This window comes from Parasteatoda tepidariorum, chromosome 2, assembly GCF_043381705.1.
Source record: "Parasteatoda tepidariorum isolate YZ-2023 chromosome 2, CAS_Ptep_4.0, whole genome shotgun sequence".
In the NCBI taxonomy this organism is placed as follows: Eukaryota; Metazoa; Arthropoda; class Arachnida; order Araneae; family Theridiidae; genus Parasteatoda; species Parasteatoda tepidariorum.
In genome coordinates, this window is record NC_092205.1 from 34,834,300 (window position 1) to 34,855,244 (window position 20,945).

Genomic DNA, 20,945 nt, shown 5'->3' on the forward strand with positions numbered 1-20,945 from the left:
TAAAATTGAAACTACTTATAAAGTCAATGTTTATTCCATGCTCCTCTCTTTTCAACTGTTTTTAATTAAACTTTTTGAATATTTATTGAAAAAGAAAAATGAAGAGGATAATAAAAAACATGAAATTGCTGTTTCGATATATTTAAGGAAATTTGTAATTGAATTATGAAAAAATCTTTCTTTCTTTCTTTTTTTTTCTGAGGCATATAGCAGAATAAATAAATGTTACTTACTTCCAATGGGAAATTTAAGCATTTTCGAAATAATAATGTTTATTATTTTCTTCAACTAATCACTTAAAACATGTGTTTTATTTAACTTACTTTTCAGGTTAAAACTATTTTGTAAGCTTTCAGTTAATGTTTTAAATACAAAATATAGTTAGCAGTTTCTACAACTTTTAACTGCCTTGCTGAATAATTAAACGTATAATTAACTGTAGATGAATAATTAAAATTTTCTAACGTTATTCAAAACTTTTGATTTATTCGTATGATTGTTATTATTTTTATTTCCTTTGTACTACGTTTGCATGGTAAATAGGAAATAAAAAAAACTTATTTTTACAGCCAGGACTTAGTTTGTCTCATAATGCCGAAAATTCTCTAAACAGCTTTTGTCAGTGGCAATCCACTATCCACACGAGTAAAGGTCACCAACACGATCATGCTGTTCTAGTTACCGGGTTGGACATATGCTCTTGGAAAAATGAGCCATGTGATACTCTGGGTAAGAAACGAACAAAACGCCGAGCAACAAAATGGCTTCTTCTATCAAAATCTATCTTATTGATTTTTATTAGCATTATGAGTTAATTCAGTTCAAATTTTTAAGGTTACGCTCCAATAAGTGGCATGTGCAGCAAGTACAGAAGTTGCACAATCAATGAAGATTCTGGCTTAGCTCTGGCTTTTACTGTGGCTCATGAAATAGGACACAAGTAAGATAAAATGTTATCCTTTCAAAGAAAAGTTTAATCGTATGCGAACGCAGTTTGAAAAAAACTAATTGTAAAAATGGAATTATTTGTATTTAAAACAAAATATATCAGTTTTTCTACTTTAAAAAATTGCTTTGAATTAAACTTATTATTTTATTCACATATCTTTATTAGTTTTTTTTTTCAATCAATCGTTATAGATCAAGGGTTTCCAACTTACATGAGGCCGGGGGCCACAATTAAAAACACCAGTCTAATGGCGGGCCGCAACTTTATCAAAGTTTTATGTAGGACTCTTTTATGTTTAAAGGAACATTAAATATTACTGTCAGATTTTTATCAAGTTGTACGAAACAAACGTATTGAATTGCAAATTAAAATTAGAAGTAGATTTTTAGGCAACATACACGATTATTTCTGTATTTGAATAAATATTTTCTTGGATGCAAAACCTGAGAAATTGGTTTGTTAAATTCGGTTTGATTGGTTTGTTAAATACTTTTTAAAAATTGGTTACGCCGTTGGTTTGTTAAATTTCACAGAAACGAAAAAATTACGTTTTTTTTAACGAAAGAAAAGTACTTTAAACCCACATAGATTTTTTACGAAAATTTTTCGCTAAAAATGACAACTAATATATTTTAGTTCGCGGGTCACAAAAAAAGGCTTCGAGGGCCGGATGCTGCCTGCTAGTTGGCAACCACTGTTATAGATCATACTATGCTATGTTTAATTGAATACAATGCAACTAAACATATGAAACTGTATGTAGCACAATTAGAAAAGAAAACATAAACTATAGTTTATTGGCGTCGTATAAAATTAGGAACTGAATTAAAAACGAAGTAAATTCTCCATACTTAATAAAAATGTCTTAAGTTCTTAAATTAAGAAAACAGTAATTTTATTTTAAATTATTCATTTTTGATATAGATCTTTCTAATGATTTTAACACGTTTGACACCATTCGCTAACCATAACATAAGATTTCTTAGTTAGGTAGTTCGGTGCAAACATTTATTTATTTCTATGTCCATTTGGTTAAGTAATTTGTCTGAGGTAATCAAATTTAATTAACAATTTAAATTCTACCTAAAAATTCATTCAATTAAGTAAGTTAACCTCTCAGCTAGTCAAACTAGATTAACGGTCACAATTTATTATCCATCTCAAATCATTCAGTTAAACAATTTTATCTCTGAGTTTGTTAATTTAACTAATAAAATCAAATCCGAACTCTCTTTTGTATAATTATTGTATTAGACACTATTTTCTATCTTTAGAATTATACAGGGAATATTGAATTTTAAATTATTCGTTTATCACTATATGCAAAAATTTATTATTCATTCTTTCATGAGAAGTCCTTTTATTGGCCAGGATAGCCTGGTTGGTAAGGCGCTGGGCAATATAATTTCTATAACAAATCAATACCTCTGGGGGTACTGGATTAGAAATCGATCGTTCCCTGATTCAGGTCAAAATTACGATCTGTGGATGAATTAATGGATGTATGAATGGGTCCGCAATATAAACGGATGTGACATATGGTGTGGCAGAAGTCGAATTCTTGATCATAGATGGCGCCACCGGAAAACAAGAACAATCGCACCCCTCTGCCCAAACATGCATACGAAAGCAAGCAAGTCCTTTTGTGTTTTAAATTCACATTAAAAAAGTGAAAATCAAATATTTAGCATAAAACATACATAAATTTATAATATTTTATCTTCAATGTAATCGCTGAAATTTATTAAATCTAATTTTTCATTGTGATTTTGATTATTTAGCATATGTTATAATTTAGTAGAATGCTTAGCACGTAGAATAAGATTACAAACAACACTTAAAAAAAAATTTGGAAAATTCAATATAATTAATTGACCATTAATCTATAATAAACTCTATTTTCAGTAATATAATATTTAGATTTGTTTTACAATTAGTCATTTATACAAACTTAATTTTAAATTAATATAATACATTTAAGCATATATTTGACGCTTCCATAACTGTTTCTTTTTCAGTTTTGGGATGATACATGATGGTCAAGGTTCTTCACCATGCCGGCGGAAAAGGGGTACCCTAATGTCAGCTTCTCTTTCTGGACTGGATACCAGTGTCCTGTGGTCGGACTGCAGTAAGCGGGACCTGGCCAAATTCCTGGAGTACGGGCTTCCACCCACAACACTGTGTCCGGCAACACTTTAAGTGTGAGCTGCGTTCGCGAGAGACAAACNATATAGTACCTGTTCTTGAAATATTGCATTGGACACTATGATATCTTTAAAATTATGCAGGGAAAATTGAATTTTAAATAATTCGATTATCACTACAAGCAAAAATATATTATTTATTCTTTTATGAGAAGTCGTTTTGCTATTTGAATTCACATTAAAAAAGTACAAATCAAATATTTAGTGAAAAATATCAATAAATTTATTATATTTTATCTTCAATGTAATCTCGGAAATTTACTAAAACTATTTTTCTGCGTGATTATGGTTATTTAACATATTTAATAGTTGAGTAGAGTAATAAATGTAGATAACACGTAGAATAAGATTACAAACTACACTTGAAACAAAATTTTGAAAATTCAATATAATTAATTGACCATTAATCTATAATAAACTCTATTTTCAGTAATATAATATTTAGATTTGTTTTACAATTAGTCATTTATACAAACTTAATTTTAAATTAATATAATACATTTAAGCATATATTTGACGCTTCCATAACTGTTTCTTTTTCAGTTTTGGGATGATACATGATGGTCAAGGTTCTTCACCATGCCGGCGGAAAAGGGGTACCCTTATGTCAGCTTCTCTTTCTGGACTGGATACCAGTGTCCTGTGGTCGGACTGCAGTAAGCGGGACCTGGCCAAATTCCTGGAGTACGGGCTTCCACCCACAACACTGTGTCCGGCAACACTTTAAGTGTGAGCTGCGTTCGCGAGAGACAAACACACACTCGCCCAGTAAATTAAATGCAGGACCTTCAATAATAGCTAAAGATATTAAATTTTCTTGAGTAACAAAGAATCTCCTTTCGATATTTTTTTTTATCACATATTTAACGAAGTAGGACACGAATTGATAAATTTCGGCCAATATTTTTTAATTGTTTTAAAAGCAATTCCTGAAATTATTACTTCCAATTATCTGGATTTAATAAAAATATGGTACTTGTATCCCTTTAAGAAAAAAACGGCCCCAAGAATAAAATAACTAATATAGATGATGATGATGATATGAGATTTTTAGATTATTTTATTCTTGGTAAATCAGTTCTAGTTGTTATAGCAAACATGGCTCTCACATTTGACATGCGATTATTATGCAAATGATCTCTTTTAATTAAGATGATATGACTTCTCTTCGTATTTCACTTCATTCATTTATTACTCAAATAATCTCATTACACTTAGTATTAGTCTTTTCTTTCTTTTTTTTTTTGTTGATAATTTTAAAACTATTTGTATAAATCAATATTTATTGCGCATTTTTTTTCTATCAATTTCGAAATTGAACAATTTCTGTTTTTCTAGAAGCGGATTTAGAATTATTTAATAAGAATATTCGTTTGCTATATTTCCATAGGTTGAACAAAGTACGCATCACATTTTCTAGGGTTTAACTATTTTAAAACTGAAACGTTCTGAAATTTATTTTTTCAACATTCGTGCAATTTAATTTATCAAATAAGTAATCCCACGAAACTGAAACGGTAGGATATTACGAGATTAAAAAAATGCCTTTGCTTCAAAAATATGCAGAAATAATATTCGGCAAGGTTCAAGCATTCAAAAAATAGACGCCCATTTTCAAGACTTGAATGAGACGAAACAAAAGTGATTTAAAATATAAAACGTTAAGTTGCCAGCGAAGTAAAGGTGAGAAACAGGACTAGAAAAACCTCATTAACCGAAAGAGAATAAAAATAAAGATGAAAAACAGAACAAGAAAAACCTCTGTGGCTGACAGGAGCAAATCAGGGTAAAATGCATTTCTACGCACTATGGCGAGGTTGTGAAGAACTAATACCATATCGACTGTTATTTTCAATCTGAATATTTTTGAAGCGAATGAAGTCATCATTTGTTCGTAAATTATTCTGACACAGGGTATTTTAGCTAAAGTTTCTTTTTCAATATTTCAAAGTGTGCATAATAACTGTAAAAAGTGTTAAAAATAGTTGTTCGAAAAGTTGATAGTAGCACTAAGCATTACATTTTTACACAAATACTTCATCGATTAATGTATTTTGATATTGTGTGCCTTTCTAAACCGAAGGCATGGAGACGATCACCAAACGCTTCGACCAATTAAGACTAGACGTTTATTTAATTCAAACTCGTACTTTTTCTTCTGTTACACACCGTACCACAAAACATTCTAACTCTAAGATTTATCAAAAACTATGGTAACAAAATGACAAAACTATTAATAAATGACAACATTAAATAATCAAATAGTAAAAATAAAAAATTGCGTAGTTTAGAATTATCTAATTTTTTTTTCCTGGTTATTTATAGGTCACCTAGATCTTCCTGTTTAAAAAATGAGCCAGATTCTCCTGATGAGTTGCAATTTCCTAATCATCTTCCAGGACAGTTGTATGACGCCGACATGCAATGTCGGCTGCAGTTCGGGACCAAATCTAGACTTTGTGAACACTACCCAAGGCAGGTTAGTCTTCGCAATTAAGTGCTCTTTCAGCATTTTAGCATAAAAATATCAATTAAAAATTAAATATTACTATCATAAAGTATACAAAATTACCAATTTAACTCTTTAGAAATTAAAGGGCACAACTAATGGGAATTTTAAAAAATCTGAATAGTTGTAATAGTCTGAATTATTACTGTTCCTCTTGTGTTTGATACGATAGTTTTTATTTTTGTTAAAAATCCTAACATTTAATTAAAGGTAACAATAAAAACTGACTTCAGTCGCTTTTGATTTAGACTGTAATCAAATAAGTTCTCTTAGCATAGAAAAAAAGGCCATGCTCAGTAATATAGTACCTGTTCTTGAATGCACCACCAAACGATGCGGTTTTCAAGAAACAAGTGTATATCAAATGTATAACAAAGAACATATGATACAAATATGGAAAATGCTGCAAAGGTTGAAATGCTGATGCAAGAGTTGAAACCTAATTGACTAAGATTTAATAGGTTCCTTCAAGTTAAAAATAAATTTTAAATAGCGCAAAAAATTTTCATATAATATGCTAAAATGTATCATATTTTGCCTACATTCATACATCTTCTAAATCAGACCCTGCCTGGTATTATTTCTAATTAGGTAAAGTGTTTCAAGCAATTATTTTATTTTTCTTCCAGGGTGAGGTGTGTCGAGCTTTGTGGTGTCAAAGAAATGGAAGGGAATGTGAAACTAAATTTCTACCAGCAGCGGAAGGTACTCCATGTGGTAAAAATAAAGTAAGTTTCACGATTTAAATCTTTTTAATTCCTAAATAAACTATTATTTATTGGTAATCCAATTTGTTCCTTTTTTTTGCAGTGGTGTCGTAAAGGTGGATGCGTTGACCGTGAAGTGGAAAGTTTAAAAATTATAGACGGCGGATGGGGATCGTTTAGTCTTTGGTCATCGTGCTCTGCTTCTTGCGGTGGAGGTTTAATGGTTAGGGAAAGATTCTGCAATTCTCCGAAGTAAGTAGCTAGTTAATGTTTAAAACAGGGTGCGACAAAAAATACGTACGAACAATTTTTAATAAAACTTTATTAAGAATAAATAAACAAAGTACAACTATAATAAGATTAGATGTTTACTAACTTGGTTTCAAATGGCCGCCTTTTGCAGCGGCGCAAACACTTTTGTGGCAATGGGTCGCAAGTCTTTTACCTTAAATCTATCTCAATCCCACCGAAGCAATTGCTTTAGAGAATCCAAGTTTTTGTGACGTTTAGTGCAAACACTAGACTTCAGAAAGGACCATACACTGTAATCCATGGGATTGATATCTGTCGAGTAGGGTGGCTATTTTTTAAAGGATATCAAAATGTGCCTTGCAACACTTTTGTGTCGTTTTTGTCTTGTGATTTGGTTAGGAGTCTTGTTGAAACGGCCAGTTTACAATGCCGAAGTGCTTTTTTGGCCCACAGAAGTACAACAGCGTTTCGAACGTCCCACTGATTCATTTTAGAGCGCTCATTCACAAAAAGCAGAAGTTTTTCTCCGCTTGCTCAAGTCCCGTCCCAGACGATGACTGACTATGAACTTTGGCGATGTTCAACAATTGCCGATGTTCTTTGAGTGGTTTGGTTACAAACCCCGATTCGATCGTTCTGTGATTTATGAGCTTGTTGGACGGTATATAGCTTTTCATCAATGAAGATGAATTTCTCTCAGCACCGACTAGCGGCCCATTGCTGAAATTTTCAATAAGCGTACGTGCCTCTGCATCGTTGCTAAAGGTGGCAACTTTTAAACCAATTAAATTTATTTATTACTAAAAGTCTACTCTAATTATTATTTGATATTAATTTATTAAATTTGTTTATTTTTTTAATAAAGTTATATTAAAAATTGTCTGTTCGGTTTTTTTGCCGTACCCTGTAATGTCTTCTTCTTTATCAACTCAACAGCCCTTTGTGAGCCAAGGTCTTCTTTAGAAGTTTTCCATTCTTCCCAGCCAGGTTGTCTCCTGGTGTTCACTTTTAATATTTCTAAATTTCCATTAATGCGGACAACACACCGTAGTCCTTAACTTATAAAGGAAAATATAAGGGAGAAAAATCCCATGTTTATGATTATGCGAAAACATGGATATACAGGTTTATGTGTATTACGTCCTTACATTTTGAAATTAAACAATACCATAAATTTTATATTTATATAATTATTTGATTATTTTTTATTTTAAATTTTAGCCCAGCAAATGGCGGTAGTTACTGCAAAGGTGAAGAAAGGGAATATCAAATTTGCAATACCCAGGTAAATTTTATAATTCTCCATTAATGTGGATGCATGTAAATGCACATGAGAGATACTGTCTGCATTTTTTTTCTGACATGAGTAAAGAATGATTACATAATTCTGCCATATACACCGAAGAGCCATTACATTATGACCACCATCCATCTATAACAATGAGCTCGCCCAGGAACAATGTTTTCATGGGGCACATTAGAACCCATAATCCTCGTAGAACAATTCCTGACGTCTATAAGCTACTTGAACATAGTTGCAGACCAGGTTCACCCATTCATTGGCAACAGTTTTTCCTGCGGGGGATGGTGTTTACCAACAGGATAATGCACCATGTCATAAGGGTCGAATAGTCATAGATTGGTTCGAGGAACATTCCAGTGACTTTCAAGNATTTTATTCCCACATAGATGGCGCGACTAGAGTAAAAGCATGATATCATTTATGTGTTATGTAATAAAAGATGACGTCATAACTTCATAATATACAATATCTCCCCAAATAACAAAGTTTCTAAGTGTTGCCATCCTTAAAAACTAATATAAAAAATAATAAGTGTTGCCACCCTCAAAAAACTAATAAATTAAATAATATTTAAAAAACGAAACTAAATTAAAAACAGAAACCGAAACTAAAAATATATTAGGCTTAAGAAAAAAAAGAAATAAGCTCCCCATGACGCTGCAGACGAAGTTTCAGGCGGGCAGAAATAAGCAAGCGGGCAGAAATAAGCAACTTCCGGTTTGTAGGTGGGCAGAAATAAGCAACTTCCGGTTTACGGGTGGGCAGAAATAAGCAACTTCCGGTTGGGGCAGAAATAAGCTCAGGTTGACTGTGACGTCACTTCCGCCGCATATATGCCTGCTATTACTACTATAACTTTATTAAGAATAAATAAACAAAGTACAATTATAATAAGATTAGATTTTTACTAACTTGGTTTCAATTGGCCGCCTTTTGCAAACATTTTTAGCAATGGGTTGCAAGTATTTTACCTTTAATCTATCTCCAATTGCCTTAGAGAATAAGCAATTGCCTTAGAGAATCCAAATTTTAGTGTCGCTTAGTGCAACACTAGACTTCAGAATGAACCATATACTGTAATGCATGGGATTGAGATCTGTCGAGTAGGGTGGCTAATGTTTAAATACTCCGCAAAATGTGCCTTTCAACACTTTTGTGTCTTCTTGCTCTTGTGGTTTGGTATGGTGTCTTGTTGAAACGGCCAGTTTACATTGCGGAAGTGCTTTTTTGGCCCACAGAAGTACAACAGCCTTTCGAACGTCCAACTGCTTCATTTTTTTTTATTTATTTTAGCGTTCTCATTCACAAAAGGTAGAAGTGTTTTTTCGCTTGCGCGAATTACGCCCCAGACCATGACAGACTATGGATTTTGGCGATGTTCAACAATTTCTGATGTTCTTGGAGTATCTACAGACATTCTACAGATTCAATCGTTCTGTAATTTAGGAGTTTGTTGCGCGGTATAGCTTCTCATCAGCGAAAATGAATTTCTCTCAGCACTAACTAGCGGCCCATTGCTGAAAATTTAAATAAGCGTATGCGCCTCTGCATCGTTGCTAAAGGTGGCAACTTTTAAGCCAATTAAATTTATTTATTACTAAAAGTCTACTCTAATTATTATTTGTTATTAATTTATTAAATTTGTTTATTTTTTTAATAAAGTTATATTAAAAATTGTTTGCCCGGTTTTGCCACAGCCTGTAATGTCTTCTTCTTGTCCTGTACCGTTCTGTAATGTCTTTATCAAATCGAGAGCCCTTTGCGAGCCAAAGGTCTTCTTTAGAAGTTTTTCCATTCTTCCCAGCCAGGTTGTCCTGATGTTCACTTTTAATGCTTCTAAATTTCCATTAAAGCGGACAACACACCTTAGTTTTTAACTTGTACAGAAAAATCTGTAGTAAATTATGATTATGCGTAAACATGGATATACATGTTTATGTGTATTACGTCCTTACATTTTTCAATAACAATAACATTAAACAATACCATAAATTTCGTATTTACATAATTATTTGATTATTTTTTATTTTAAATTTTAGCCCAGCAAATGGCGGTAGTTACTGCAAAGGTGAAGAAAGGGAATATCAAATTTGCAATGCCCAGGTAAATTTTATAATTCTTCATTGTCGTGGATGCATGTAAAGGCATATGAGAAATATTGTCCGAATTTTTTTCTGACATGAGTAAAGAATGATTACATAATTCTGCGATATATTATGTTAAAGCAAATTATATATAAAAACATCTTCATATTATTTAAATTACATTTCCAATTTTTTCATTTTTTTTAAACTTTCCTTATTATTTGTATTTTATGCAGCCTACTCCAAATATCATCATTATTTTATAGAAATGCCTTTCTGCTGTCGGTGACTTTCAAAATGAACAATGTTCAACGTTCAACAAACGTACTGTAAAAGGAAAACTGTACAAGTGGAATCCTTACGGAAAAGATTTAGGAGGCAAGTTGCTATAGAACACATTTTTAAAACAGTAAACGTAAACAAAAACCATTTAATTAAATTAACATAAAATTAGAATAAAGAAAATTAATTTATTTTTGCAGTGCTCGCTTAAAATTTTCTGATAAAAGAATAATTCTGTATATTATATGAAACGCTTACACGAGTATAAAGTAGTAAGTTAAACAAAGAGTTGCCTTGTTTAACTTACTACTTGAAAAATCAATAGAATTTATGGAACTTATTAAAATAGTATAACTTGGTTAAATATTGAAATAAGCATTCGGATAGTATAACTTCTTTATAGAACTTATTCAAAGCATTTATAATAATCCATTTTCTACTCAATTAGCAAGATTCTTAGAAATAATAAAATAAGGTGATTAAACACGCAGAATCAACAACAGTTAATTGTAAACCAAGCTTAAAGCCAAATCGTGAGTATTTTCCTCATAAAAGTCCTCTTATTCGCTCTGAATATAAACAAAAACCGGTTTAAACAAAGCGCTCTGCTTTGTGTATGTTTGAGAATAGAACCAGTTGTTCCGTATAGAACCGGTTAAATCTCTTTGTTTGTTTTGAAGATCACTTTATTTATAAAGTAAACATAGGCATTCAAACCGAAACAGTTAAGAGGCTAGATTTATCATGAAGAGCACAAGAGAACATCCACCGGTTGGTTGTTTCCATAGTAACATGATATAATAGAAGAAAAGTCCAAACTCTAGTTTATCTGCATAAATAAAGTCCAAGAACAAGAATTTATAAAAAGAAAATAGAATACACAACTGGAACGGGAAAGCGCTTCGGTTTGATTGCTTATATTTGCCTTATAAATAAGGTGATCTCCGAAGCAAGTTAAAAAGCTTAACCTCTTTGTTATAAGGTAACAAGTTTTGCTTTCTGCACCTTCGAGTAAGGAAAATACTATGAGGCACTTCAGAGCCGATTTTTGTTTACATTCAGAGTAAAAAAAAATGCCCTTTATAAGGACGCTTTATGTTTTATAATCGGCTTACGGTTAACTTAGCTACGTCACAAAATGAAAATTTGACTAGTTGTTCATTCGGTTGGAGAAAAAAAAATTATTAAAACATCAGGAAATTCAAATGCTACTTGCACAATTGGAGAGAGGTCTAGTGATCTAGTTCGCCATGACGTGTTTGTAGGGACAGTCAGTAAAAATTATTAAGAGTAGACTCGAGCATTATCCTGCAAGAATCTACGCTTAACACCGCGAGATTTGCACTACGCATGAAAATGCACCAAAATTATAAAGGTACAATAATAAGGTCAAATGAAAGATGAATCTAAGCCATAACATCCTATTATGTAAATGACTGTGCGAGAGTTGTCCTTAAGCCATTTTTTTAAAAATATTTATTAGCACACAACGAGAAAAAAGGTCTAAATTGAAATTTTTTATTTAATTAGAAAAATAAAAATGTTATAAAGCAAAAATTTCACTTTTTCCTTTTGCAACTCATTCTAAATGCTATTTTTCCCCAAATACAGCTTTGTCTCGTTGCCGCATATATTGTGTGCCAGATAAAGACGATTTGTATTTAGTTTTATCTACTAAACTGCCAGATGGAACATCCTGTAGCGGCAACTATTCCAGCGTCTGCGTTGATGGTGAATGCAGAGTAAGTGGTAACAGTATATTATAATTCTATTAAATGAATAATCACATTCATTCATAATTAAACAATAATTATAAAGTGCACTTTTTTGCATTGTATCGACAATTTATTAAATTTTATAAAAGCTGTCGACTGGCTTGGTCGACTGGACTGATATGGATTAACTTTTTAGCGAGGGTGATAAAAGAAAAATATATTTGTATTTAAAATTTGATACCATAGTATTTAGTTAGTTCTTGTTTATACTATTTACGTATTAGTTTGTTTCTTTGCTGTTACTATAGGCCGTAGGCTGTGATGGAAAAATAGATTCAACTGTAATACCTGATCAATGTGGAGTTTGTAATGGTGATAATTCCACTTGCAAAACCATTAAGGGAAATTTTTATACGTCCAATCTTTCTGTTGGTATGTTAACTTATTATTAGTTTTTTAATAACATTTTGTTCAGTAAAATTTTAAAAAAAAATCATAAACCCATAAGTACAATAAAATAATAACAATATCTTTTGTATTAGGCTTAAAAATTTAACTAACATGAGTTCATAGAGATATATTATCACTAAATAATTCTATAATCAATTTAATAAGCTATGGGCTATGACATAAAATTATTTAGAATATAAGGCATTATTATTTTGTTTACTAATTAAAGACGAATCCCAGAATACAAACTAAGGCAAACAACGTTAAAGAGCACAAAAATATTTATAAAATACTGTATTTTATAAATATTTTTGTGCTCCTTAACGTTGTTTGCCTTAGTTTGTATTTTAGCACAAAGGTGTAACTTGTTTTTTAGCACAACAAAGATGTCCACTTGTGTATTTATGAATCCCAGAATATTTCCAGTCTTCCAATGGCCTATTGTACTCTTTGTATATAGAATAGGAGTCTCAAGGTTATGCGATTTTCCCACTCTCTACTCCTTTCCCTTCCCGTTACCATGGTTGTGGAAGATCTTGTTTTTAACCCTGTCAACGTAGTTAACGACCCATTGTACTTTGTTAAGTTTTCATCCCCTTGATGCCGTTTGTAGCCCTTCTGAATTTATTGGTCGAATTTCGGAACACACTGCATTGGATTTGTGGGTTAAAAGTTGAATATTTTGGTTTAATTTTGGATTCTTTGATTGCTAATTGCATACATTAATTTAACCTTACTCTTTTACATTCTTCTAGGTTACCACGAAGTTATTAAAATACCGACTCACTCCAGGCATATTAGTATACATGAATTGGACGAAACTTCAACCTTCTTGGCTTTAAAAAGCAAGAGTGGTAGGTATAAACTTAATGGTAATTGGACATTAGATTGGCCAGGAAGGTATAGTGTTGTTGGAGCTCTGTTCAGCTATCGCCGTTGGCCTGGGAAACCTGAAAGTCTCTTAACTAAAGGTCCAACAATTGAGGATCTCATAGTTGAGGTAAAAAAAAAAGCAAGATTGCCAATATTTATTCAGGGTGTCATAGATATTTTCATAATCTAAGTAAAACACCAAGTAAATTTTTTTTTTAAAAAATGGAGGAGGATCTGAAATTCAAGCGGACAAAAAAAACTTTATGGAAACCTGGGAAATCATTGACGAGAGACTGTAGACATTAAAACCTGTTTGATTGCTGGAGGAAAATGAGAGATAGTGAAAAATAGATTATTAGAAACATTCTCATCTTTCCGGCCATCAACTCATTTAATCTAGTCTTTTTCAATTATTATTTGTCAGGTTTTAATAACGATTATGTTTTTCTTCTTTTCAAAAAATAATTTGTAAACCTCAAATAAAAGAAAAAAAAAAGGACCAAAAAAGTAGTAGATTTCAAATTCACTTTTTTTTTTCTTTCTCAGGAACTATTCGACCTATATTGAGATATGGCGAAGTACGCAAAAATTAAAATGAAGGGGGCCAAACTTTTGGTTACGCCCTATATTTTGGGAATCAGAAATTAGAATTTGTCGTAAAAAATGCATGTTCATGCAGAGAAAGTACATTTCGTGTCTGATTTCGTAACTTAAAATATCATTTGCACTAATTAATTAGCATATTTGAAATTACACCCCCTCGAGCTAATACGATTGAGTCCTTGAACTCAAAGATCCGATTATTCGATCAAAAGTTATTCAGAGCTATTTTTTTTAATTTCATTTATTATTTTTACTTCACTTTTGTAAAGAAATTTAAATACACACATTAAGAGCGGTATTTACGGAAAACCCTTTTATGTATGAAATTAATAATAGTAGTAGCTTAATGCAATATAACGAAATATGCTCGTTATTGTCAACATTTTAGTTCTTATTTTAGTGTTTTTGTATTATAAGGTTTTAGTGCAAGAACCAGCAGATACTGTCATTCATTATGAATTTGTCATACCGTTGGCGGAGCACCATTGGACGCTACATAATTCGTCTTGTTCAGTTACGTGTGGAAAAGGTAAATCACTTTTTAATTTCTTTATACATCATCCATTTTTTGAAAAAAAGAACTGTTTAGAATACGAGGGCTGTTTTTTAAGTAAGGGTCGTTTTGTTGTGTGCACTAATAGGTACGCGTGCGTAGCAACGAGTGCTTGCGTCGTGTCCAGGCATTCCTTGGGAACAACTGTGCTCAGTTGCAGCTGCGTAGGTAACCTGTACGGTCAGTTTTGCGTCTTTAAAATGTTCTAGTTTAAGAAATGGCCAGCAGCGTATGAGGTACGGTCAGTGATGTATTTTTCGTCGGCAAAAATCCTGCCTGCTGCATACATTCACCGGTAAAATTTGTGAAGTTTACGAAGTTTCCTACTGGCATATTGACAGGAAATTTTGCTACTCCATGACAATGACTCTTCCCACAGCCCAGTCCCGAGCTTCAATGGACTCTTTCGGCTCTGAAGTTTTGGACCATCCCTCCATACTGTACAGACCTTGCGCTAAGTGATTTTCATCTTTTCCGATGTTTCAAACATCAGGTTGGCGGCAACCGGTACAACGATGACGTGATAACGGTTGTGACCTCTTGGTTATCGGAGCAGGAGGCAAATTACTGTGAAGAGAGTGATGATTCTAAATCTAGTTGTAAGGTATTATAAGTGTTTAAGCAAATTTGGCAACTATTTTGAAAAAGAAAAACGTTTGTAGAATCAAAAAATAAAATTTTTCTTCACTTAAAAAACAGCTACTTGACTTATATTTTATAATATGCATATATATATAATATTTTCTGTTTAGGAATTGTCTTATTGAAGCCAATTTGTGTGAACTCGATGGGAGAGTCAGTCAATGATATATATTGCGATGATACTAAAAAGCCTAAAATCAAAACCTATTCCTGCAATGAAGCGAGCTGTGAAGCCAAGTTAGTATAAGACAGTATTCCAAAACTAGTTAATTACAAAATATGCAGTTTATTATTTATTTGGTAAACTTTGCCCTTTAAGATTTTTTCTTCTTCTAAAGTCTACGTTCGTGCATTAAATAAGTCGTCAATTTTTTTTCTCCAAGAAAACGCTTTCATTTCTGTTGCCTTTAAATTCGTTTTGCAAAACTGAAGAATTCAGCATATTTAAAGTAATTCTGTTAAGTTCTCTATTTTCGATAATATGTATTTCCGTAACTGATAGAAAATTGGCAAAATTTCTTACATGCATGAGTAAACACTTTATGCTAGAGAAAGTACTTATAACTCTAAACCTTATATTCGTGATAGGAAATAATTTCGATACACTTCTTTACGATCGGTTCTTTAGTTTTGATATAATTTGTGACACATTAAAAAAAATAAAGACTAATTATTAATGTTAATTGCTTTAATAAGCAATTAACATTTATAATTAGTCTAGTTTTTTTAAGCTTTAAAAATGCGGGCTTAATTTTGAGGTTGGCGATATGGCTTGTCTTACGAGATAATTTTTACTGCACTTTAAAAATGACATTTTTTGTACCCTACTTTAGCTTGAAAATAAACCGTTACTCGAGGATTTGTATTAACTTTACTTAGCTCTGTTAAAGTATGTTTTCAAGGTTTATGCAGTTTACATTGAATTCACAGTTAAATTTCATCAGACATTGGTGCAAATAAATTATTTGTTATGCTATGTATTTTCTTTGTTTGCATAGTGTCACCTAATCACAGGTCAAGTGAAACCAACAAAATATACACTTATCAATATTGAAGCGAAAAGAAATAATACTGATACCGAAATATGATGAATCACAATAGAGGAAGGAAATACACTGGTGTTAAATATTAAGAGAGTTTTCGTACTTTGTTACTAACTCAAGAACTAGTGAATTGAGTAAATGAAATTTGGTATTAAAATAGAATATAATAACTAAAGATAACAAATGATCAACTTTTAAAATGCACATGCAGGCTCGTGTGTAACAACCATTAGAGTCAGAAAGTAATGAAATAGGGTTAATTAAATAGAATAGTGTATTCACTTATAGAACACGCATAGTAAAGCAAGTTCGCAAATAATTTGCAATTTCTGTATCTTAATATATTTATGAATTTCAGATGGTATATGGGTGAGTGGTCATTTTGTAGTTTAAATCCTTGTGATCCTGGAATTCAAACAAGACAAATATACTGCACAGAAAATGGTAAGAAAGTATCAAATTCCAAATGTGATGAGAAAACGCATCCTGAAGAAATAAAAGAATGCACGAAAGATAAATGTCAGTACTCCTGGCACACTGGACCATGGTCAAAAGTAAGTTAAATTATCCATATTATCACCCATAACTTAGGTTTGATAATCAATTTAAACTTGCAAATTGTGCAAAAGCAAAATGACGATAAATGGTACAGACCATCCCATCCATAACATTTTCCAATTTCAATACAAGTCTTTTTATCATTCATTAAATATATAAATATTGGTATGATTTTATTTTATACTAAACTGAGTTTTATTAATAAATTGAACCAAAAAAAGAAGAGTTTAATTGAGCACAGAAAATGCAACATGTAAAGAAAATAATGTGTATAAGAAAGAATGTTGAATTTCTCAACGCTTATTAATTTTGGAAATGGATGCCCATCGATAGGAGCATTAAAGTTATGCCAAGAAACCACCAGGATTTACTTAAAATAGAATGTTTAGGAAGTTTTGACTTTTCAGTTCTTTATATTTTTATTTAATTCAAAACTTGTTCCCTTTTGTGGATTGCATATGGTGGAATTTTTGATATGAACAGGAACAACAGTGGGATATGTATTTTATTCCAAATCAATTTTTCATGAGAATTAAAGCTTGTTCTTTTATGAGTACATATTTCAAACATCAAAACTAAACAAGCATTTCACTTACAGAAAATGTAAAATAAGTTACAGATCAATGTATTAATTAGTTATTAAAATCTAACCAGATGTGGTCAAAGTTTGTAAGAGCCAGTATATTAAGGTACGGAAAGTAACAATAACTTTTTGTTTTCATGAAATAAGAAATACAACTAACATTTTTAATTTCATATTGTCTCAAAATAAATAAAGTGGTAAAAAGTATGGAATAAAATTTAAATAATGTCTTAAAATATGTCATTTTAAGACAAATATCAAAGTTGGACAAATGAAGGCAAAAATATTGGGTTCCAGCTCAACTTAGGGATTTATAGACCCCTGATTGTAATTACATTTTAATGAATTAACAGTAAATTATTTATTTCAATTTTATCATTCGATTAAATATACATAATTTATTTTTTAATTAACCCAAAAAGCATGGCTTTAAAGCTTCAAAAATAGAAAGCCATAATTTAAATATAGTGTTAATGACTGCTTGGTAGATGTAATATGGTTTGCAACAGATAATTTATTTCATTTAGTGTCGAGGAAAATGTTCCAATGGATTTCAAACACGCTCCATAACGTGTAGGCGAGAAACAAATGGAACAGCTGAAAGCTTCTCTCTCTGCAAAGAAGAACTACAACCACCGTACATGCGCAAATGCAAGATAAACGATTGTGTGACACTTCACTTGAACCCTGAATTCTCATGGATAGCAGGTGTTTGGAATGAAGTAAGAATCACAGTATTAACTTTCTTTTAAAGAATTACTTTTACATTACTATATGGAACAAAAACCAAAAAGAAAAAAACTCATGAGAGCCTTTATGGAATGGCATTCATTCCTCCTGGAACATTTGTATTTTTTATGATTTACTAAATTGTCTATACAGTTTTGCTTCAATTTTGTAAGTGCCAAGCACTAATTCAATAAAAAAATATTTAAACTGTACTAAATAAATCCCAGATTACAAAAATTTAGTGAATTTATTTTTCTAATCGAAATTCATCAGAGTCATGTTGAAAGGATTCAATTTTTCTCTGAGTATACTTAAAGTATGACACATGAAGAATATTTTCTTAAAATTTTGAAGTGATTTATTTACATCTACAATTTGTTTAACAGGCACAAAGGTATCTGGTAAAATATGCTCGCGTATCTGGTAAAATATGTTTGCAGAAAATGTACAATGGAAAAATGTGTTGAGCAATGAATTATTTATTTCAAATGGCAGAGGTGAATTGACATGTTAAAAAGCAAAAACACAGGAACAAAACAAGAAAGCAAAAAGTCAACGAAACTGGTGCGTGGCTAGGCATTCATGTCCGGTATATAGTCGAAACTGAGTCACCGCTTCGCGGTGCGGCCAATCTGGAATGGTGTTCTGTCGAAGATCTCCCCATACTTTGGTTTTTACCCTTTCTGATAATTGGTGATGGAAATCCCCATTGATTTTTGATCTAACAATCCTTTTTAAAGTTATTGGTTGGGATCGATCTGCCCAACTAGACGGTCAGCTGGAACTGGTGAGCCCTCTTGACTACCAAAAAATTAATGTCAGACTCTCTCTTGAACAGGACATTGTCAAAAGTGAGCAATGAATTAAATATTCTTATTCTTTGTGTTTGTAATACATCAAAATTGGCAATATACAATTTTGTTTAATTATAATAAAGTTCTTTTAGTTTCTTTCCTTCTTAACATCCAAATTTCATACATTCAATCAAGAAACATTAAGTCCGAAAAAAATACCAAAAAACTGTGAACCCTAGCTTAAAGTTAAATTTGCTTTGCTTTACAGTGTGAAGGAGACTGTGACAAAGGAAGACGAGAAAGAAATGTAACCTGTGTTAAGAAATTGGATGGAAGCATCCAGAGTAACAGCAAATGTAGCTTTTATCCCAAACCAGACACAAAACAAAATTGCACTCTGCAGAATTGCACCAAATTAGAGTATTCAAGTAAGACATTTTTTTATGTATCTTAACATTTTTTTTTAAACTACTAGTACATTTAAAAGAAATCATGTTAATTACAGTTAAATCAATAACCAAAAGTGCTCAAAACTGCCAAAGTTGACAGCAATTTTCTATACTTAAGTAGAAATATGTAATCATTAAAAGTAATCACTAAAAGAAGAAGAAATTTTATTTCACAATGTGCTTCATGTTTGGAAAGTTAAATATTGAATTTCGTATGCTCCAAGAAATTTTAGCAGTTAAGGTTGGTTTTCTTTAATGTTAAAAAACAGAAAAAACTACTTTTCTTCATTTACCTTATTATTCTTTTTTAACTACTTGTACATTTAAAGGCCATTACATCTTAACCAATTAAAGACAGTCAATGAATAACCAAAAACGCTTAAAAGTGCATACATTGATGGGATTTTTTTCATTTTTCATACATAGTAAACACATAATCAGTAAAAGCATTAACTAAAAGGTGGAAATATTTTACTTTACAATACGCTTTATGTTTGGAACTTTAAATATTGAATGCTCTTGGAAATTTTAGCAGTTAAGGTTGGTATTCCCTGATGTTAAAATATAGAAAAACTCTATTTTCTCAATTTCTAGAAATTTTTTCTACAATTTGTCAAAAAATGTTTATATGTAATTTAAATTTCAAAATTTTCACAATTTATAAAATATTGGCGAATTTTTTACCCGAAAATTACCCTGATGTGTCCTATTTTATATAAACATTTCAAATCATAAATTAGAAAAGGATTTCAAAAATCAACCTATTCAAAAAACTTATTCGTTTTTATTTAAATAGTTCTTTTTTTTACATTTAAAATGATTACTTTTGATCAACAGATTATTCACTATTATACTTTGTATAAATTTTTAAAAAAATTTGACAGCTAGTTATAGTAAAATAAATATTTCTATGCTTTCAAGTTCTCTCAATAACAGCTTAACTTGAAGATAACATATATTTAATAAGAACAGTTACAATTATTACTGAAGCTTTAAACTTTGAATATGTCAAAAACTGTACTATCAAATTTGCTTTTAAGTTTCAAAATAACATAGTATATGGTATGATTCACTATTTAATATTTTTAGATTGTGCAGATCAGTATCATTGGTGCTCAACTTCAGTTAACCAGCGTCTTTGCAAGTTGAAATTTTATGCAACAAATTGCTGTATATCATGTAAAAAAAGGTGATTGTAAAAGCAATGTAGAATAGTTCCAACATTTTTGTCATTTACTTTCATATTTGTCAGTATTAAAATGCATCCCATAAAATTTGTGTTATAGTTTTTATTTCTTCTGTATCTTAAATATTGTATGTTAAAAAGTACATGTAAAGAAATTTTGCAAGAAAATAAAAAAAAAAATCAATTAGAAAAGTACTGGAGGTAAATGTAATAATCAATATAAAAACTATCATTTCTAAATTGGCTGCCTTTTTTCTTTGAACTTCAACTTTGTATGTTCATGAATCGATTAAGTTTAGAATCGAAAACTATAAAATTTTAAAAGATAAGATGAAGATTGAATTGTAAAGAGAGTGAAAATTACTGCTAAGGATAAAGCGAAGGGTAAAAACTCTGGGCTATAATTATAGTATGTAATAGTTAATAAATAAACAAATGTTTTTTTTTATTAATAGAGGATACATTTAGTTTATA

General features: G+C 31.1%; 1 protein-coding gene across 2 annotated transcripts in view; it reads left to right on the forward strand.

Moving 5' to 3' along the window:
* The window catches only part of LOC107446167 (A disintegrin and metalloproteinase with thrombospondin motifs 18), a 46,720-nt gene extending 26,161 nt beyond the window's left edge, over window positions 1–20,559 (forward strand). Inside the window, exons 7-23 of one of the 2 annotated variants that reach the window (XM_043043609.2) lie at window positions 570–729; window positions 835–940; window positions 2,968–3,108; window positions 5,482–5,635; window positions 6,295–6,393; window positions 6,476–6,624; window positions 9,967–10,030; window positions 10,278–10,389; window positions 11,905–12,035; window positions 12,317–12,440; window positions 13,214–13,458; window positions 14,352–14,463; window positions 15,240–15,366; window positions 16,531–16,726; window positions 17,841–18,035; window positions 19,105–19,264; window positions 20,375–20,559. In XM_043043609.2, coding sequence (XP_042899543.1) covers window positions 570–729; window positions 835–940; window positions 2,968–3,108; window positions 5,482–5,635; window positions 6,295–6,393; window positions 6,476–6,624; window positions 9,967–10,030; window positions 10,278–10,389; window positions 11,905–12,035; window positions 12,317–12,440; window positions 13,214–13,458; window positions 14,352–14,463; window positions 15,240–15,366; window positions 16,531–16,726; window positions 17,841–18,035; window positions 19,105–19,264; window positions 20,375–20,478 — 2,379 coding nt within the window. In that variant the 3' untranslated portion in view covers window positions 20,479–20,559. The remainder of the gene's footprint in view (window positions 1–569; window positions 730–834; window positions 941–2,967; window positions 3,109–5,481; window positions 5,636–6,294; window positions 6,394–6,475; window positions 6,625–9,966; window positions 10,031–10,277; window positions 10,390–11,904; window positions 12,036–12,316; window positions 12,441–13,213; window positions 13,459–14,351; window positions 14,464–15,239; window positions 15,367–16,530; window positions 16,727–17,840; window positions 18,036–19,104; window positions 19,265–20,374) is intronic. The other variant, XM_043043610.2, reaches the window with a different exon arrangement.
* Window positions 20,560–20,945: the final 386 nt, after the last annotated feature.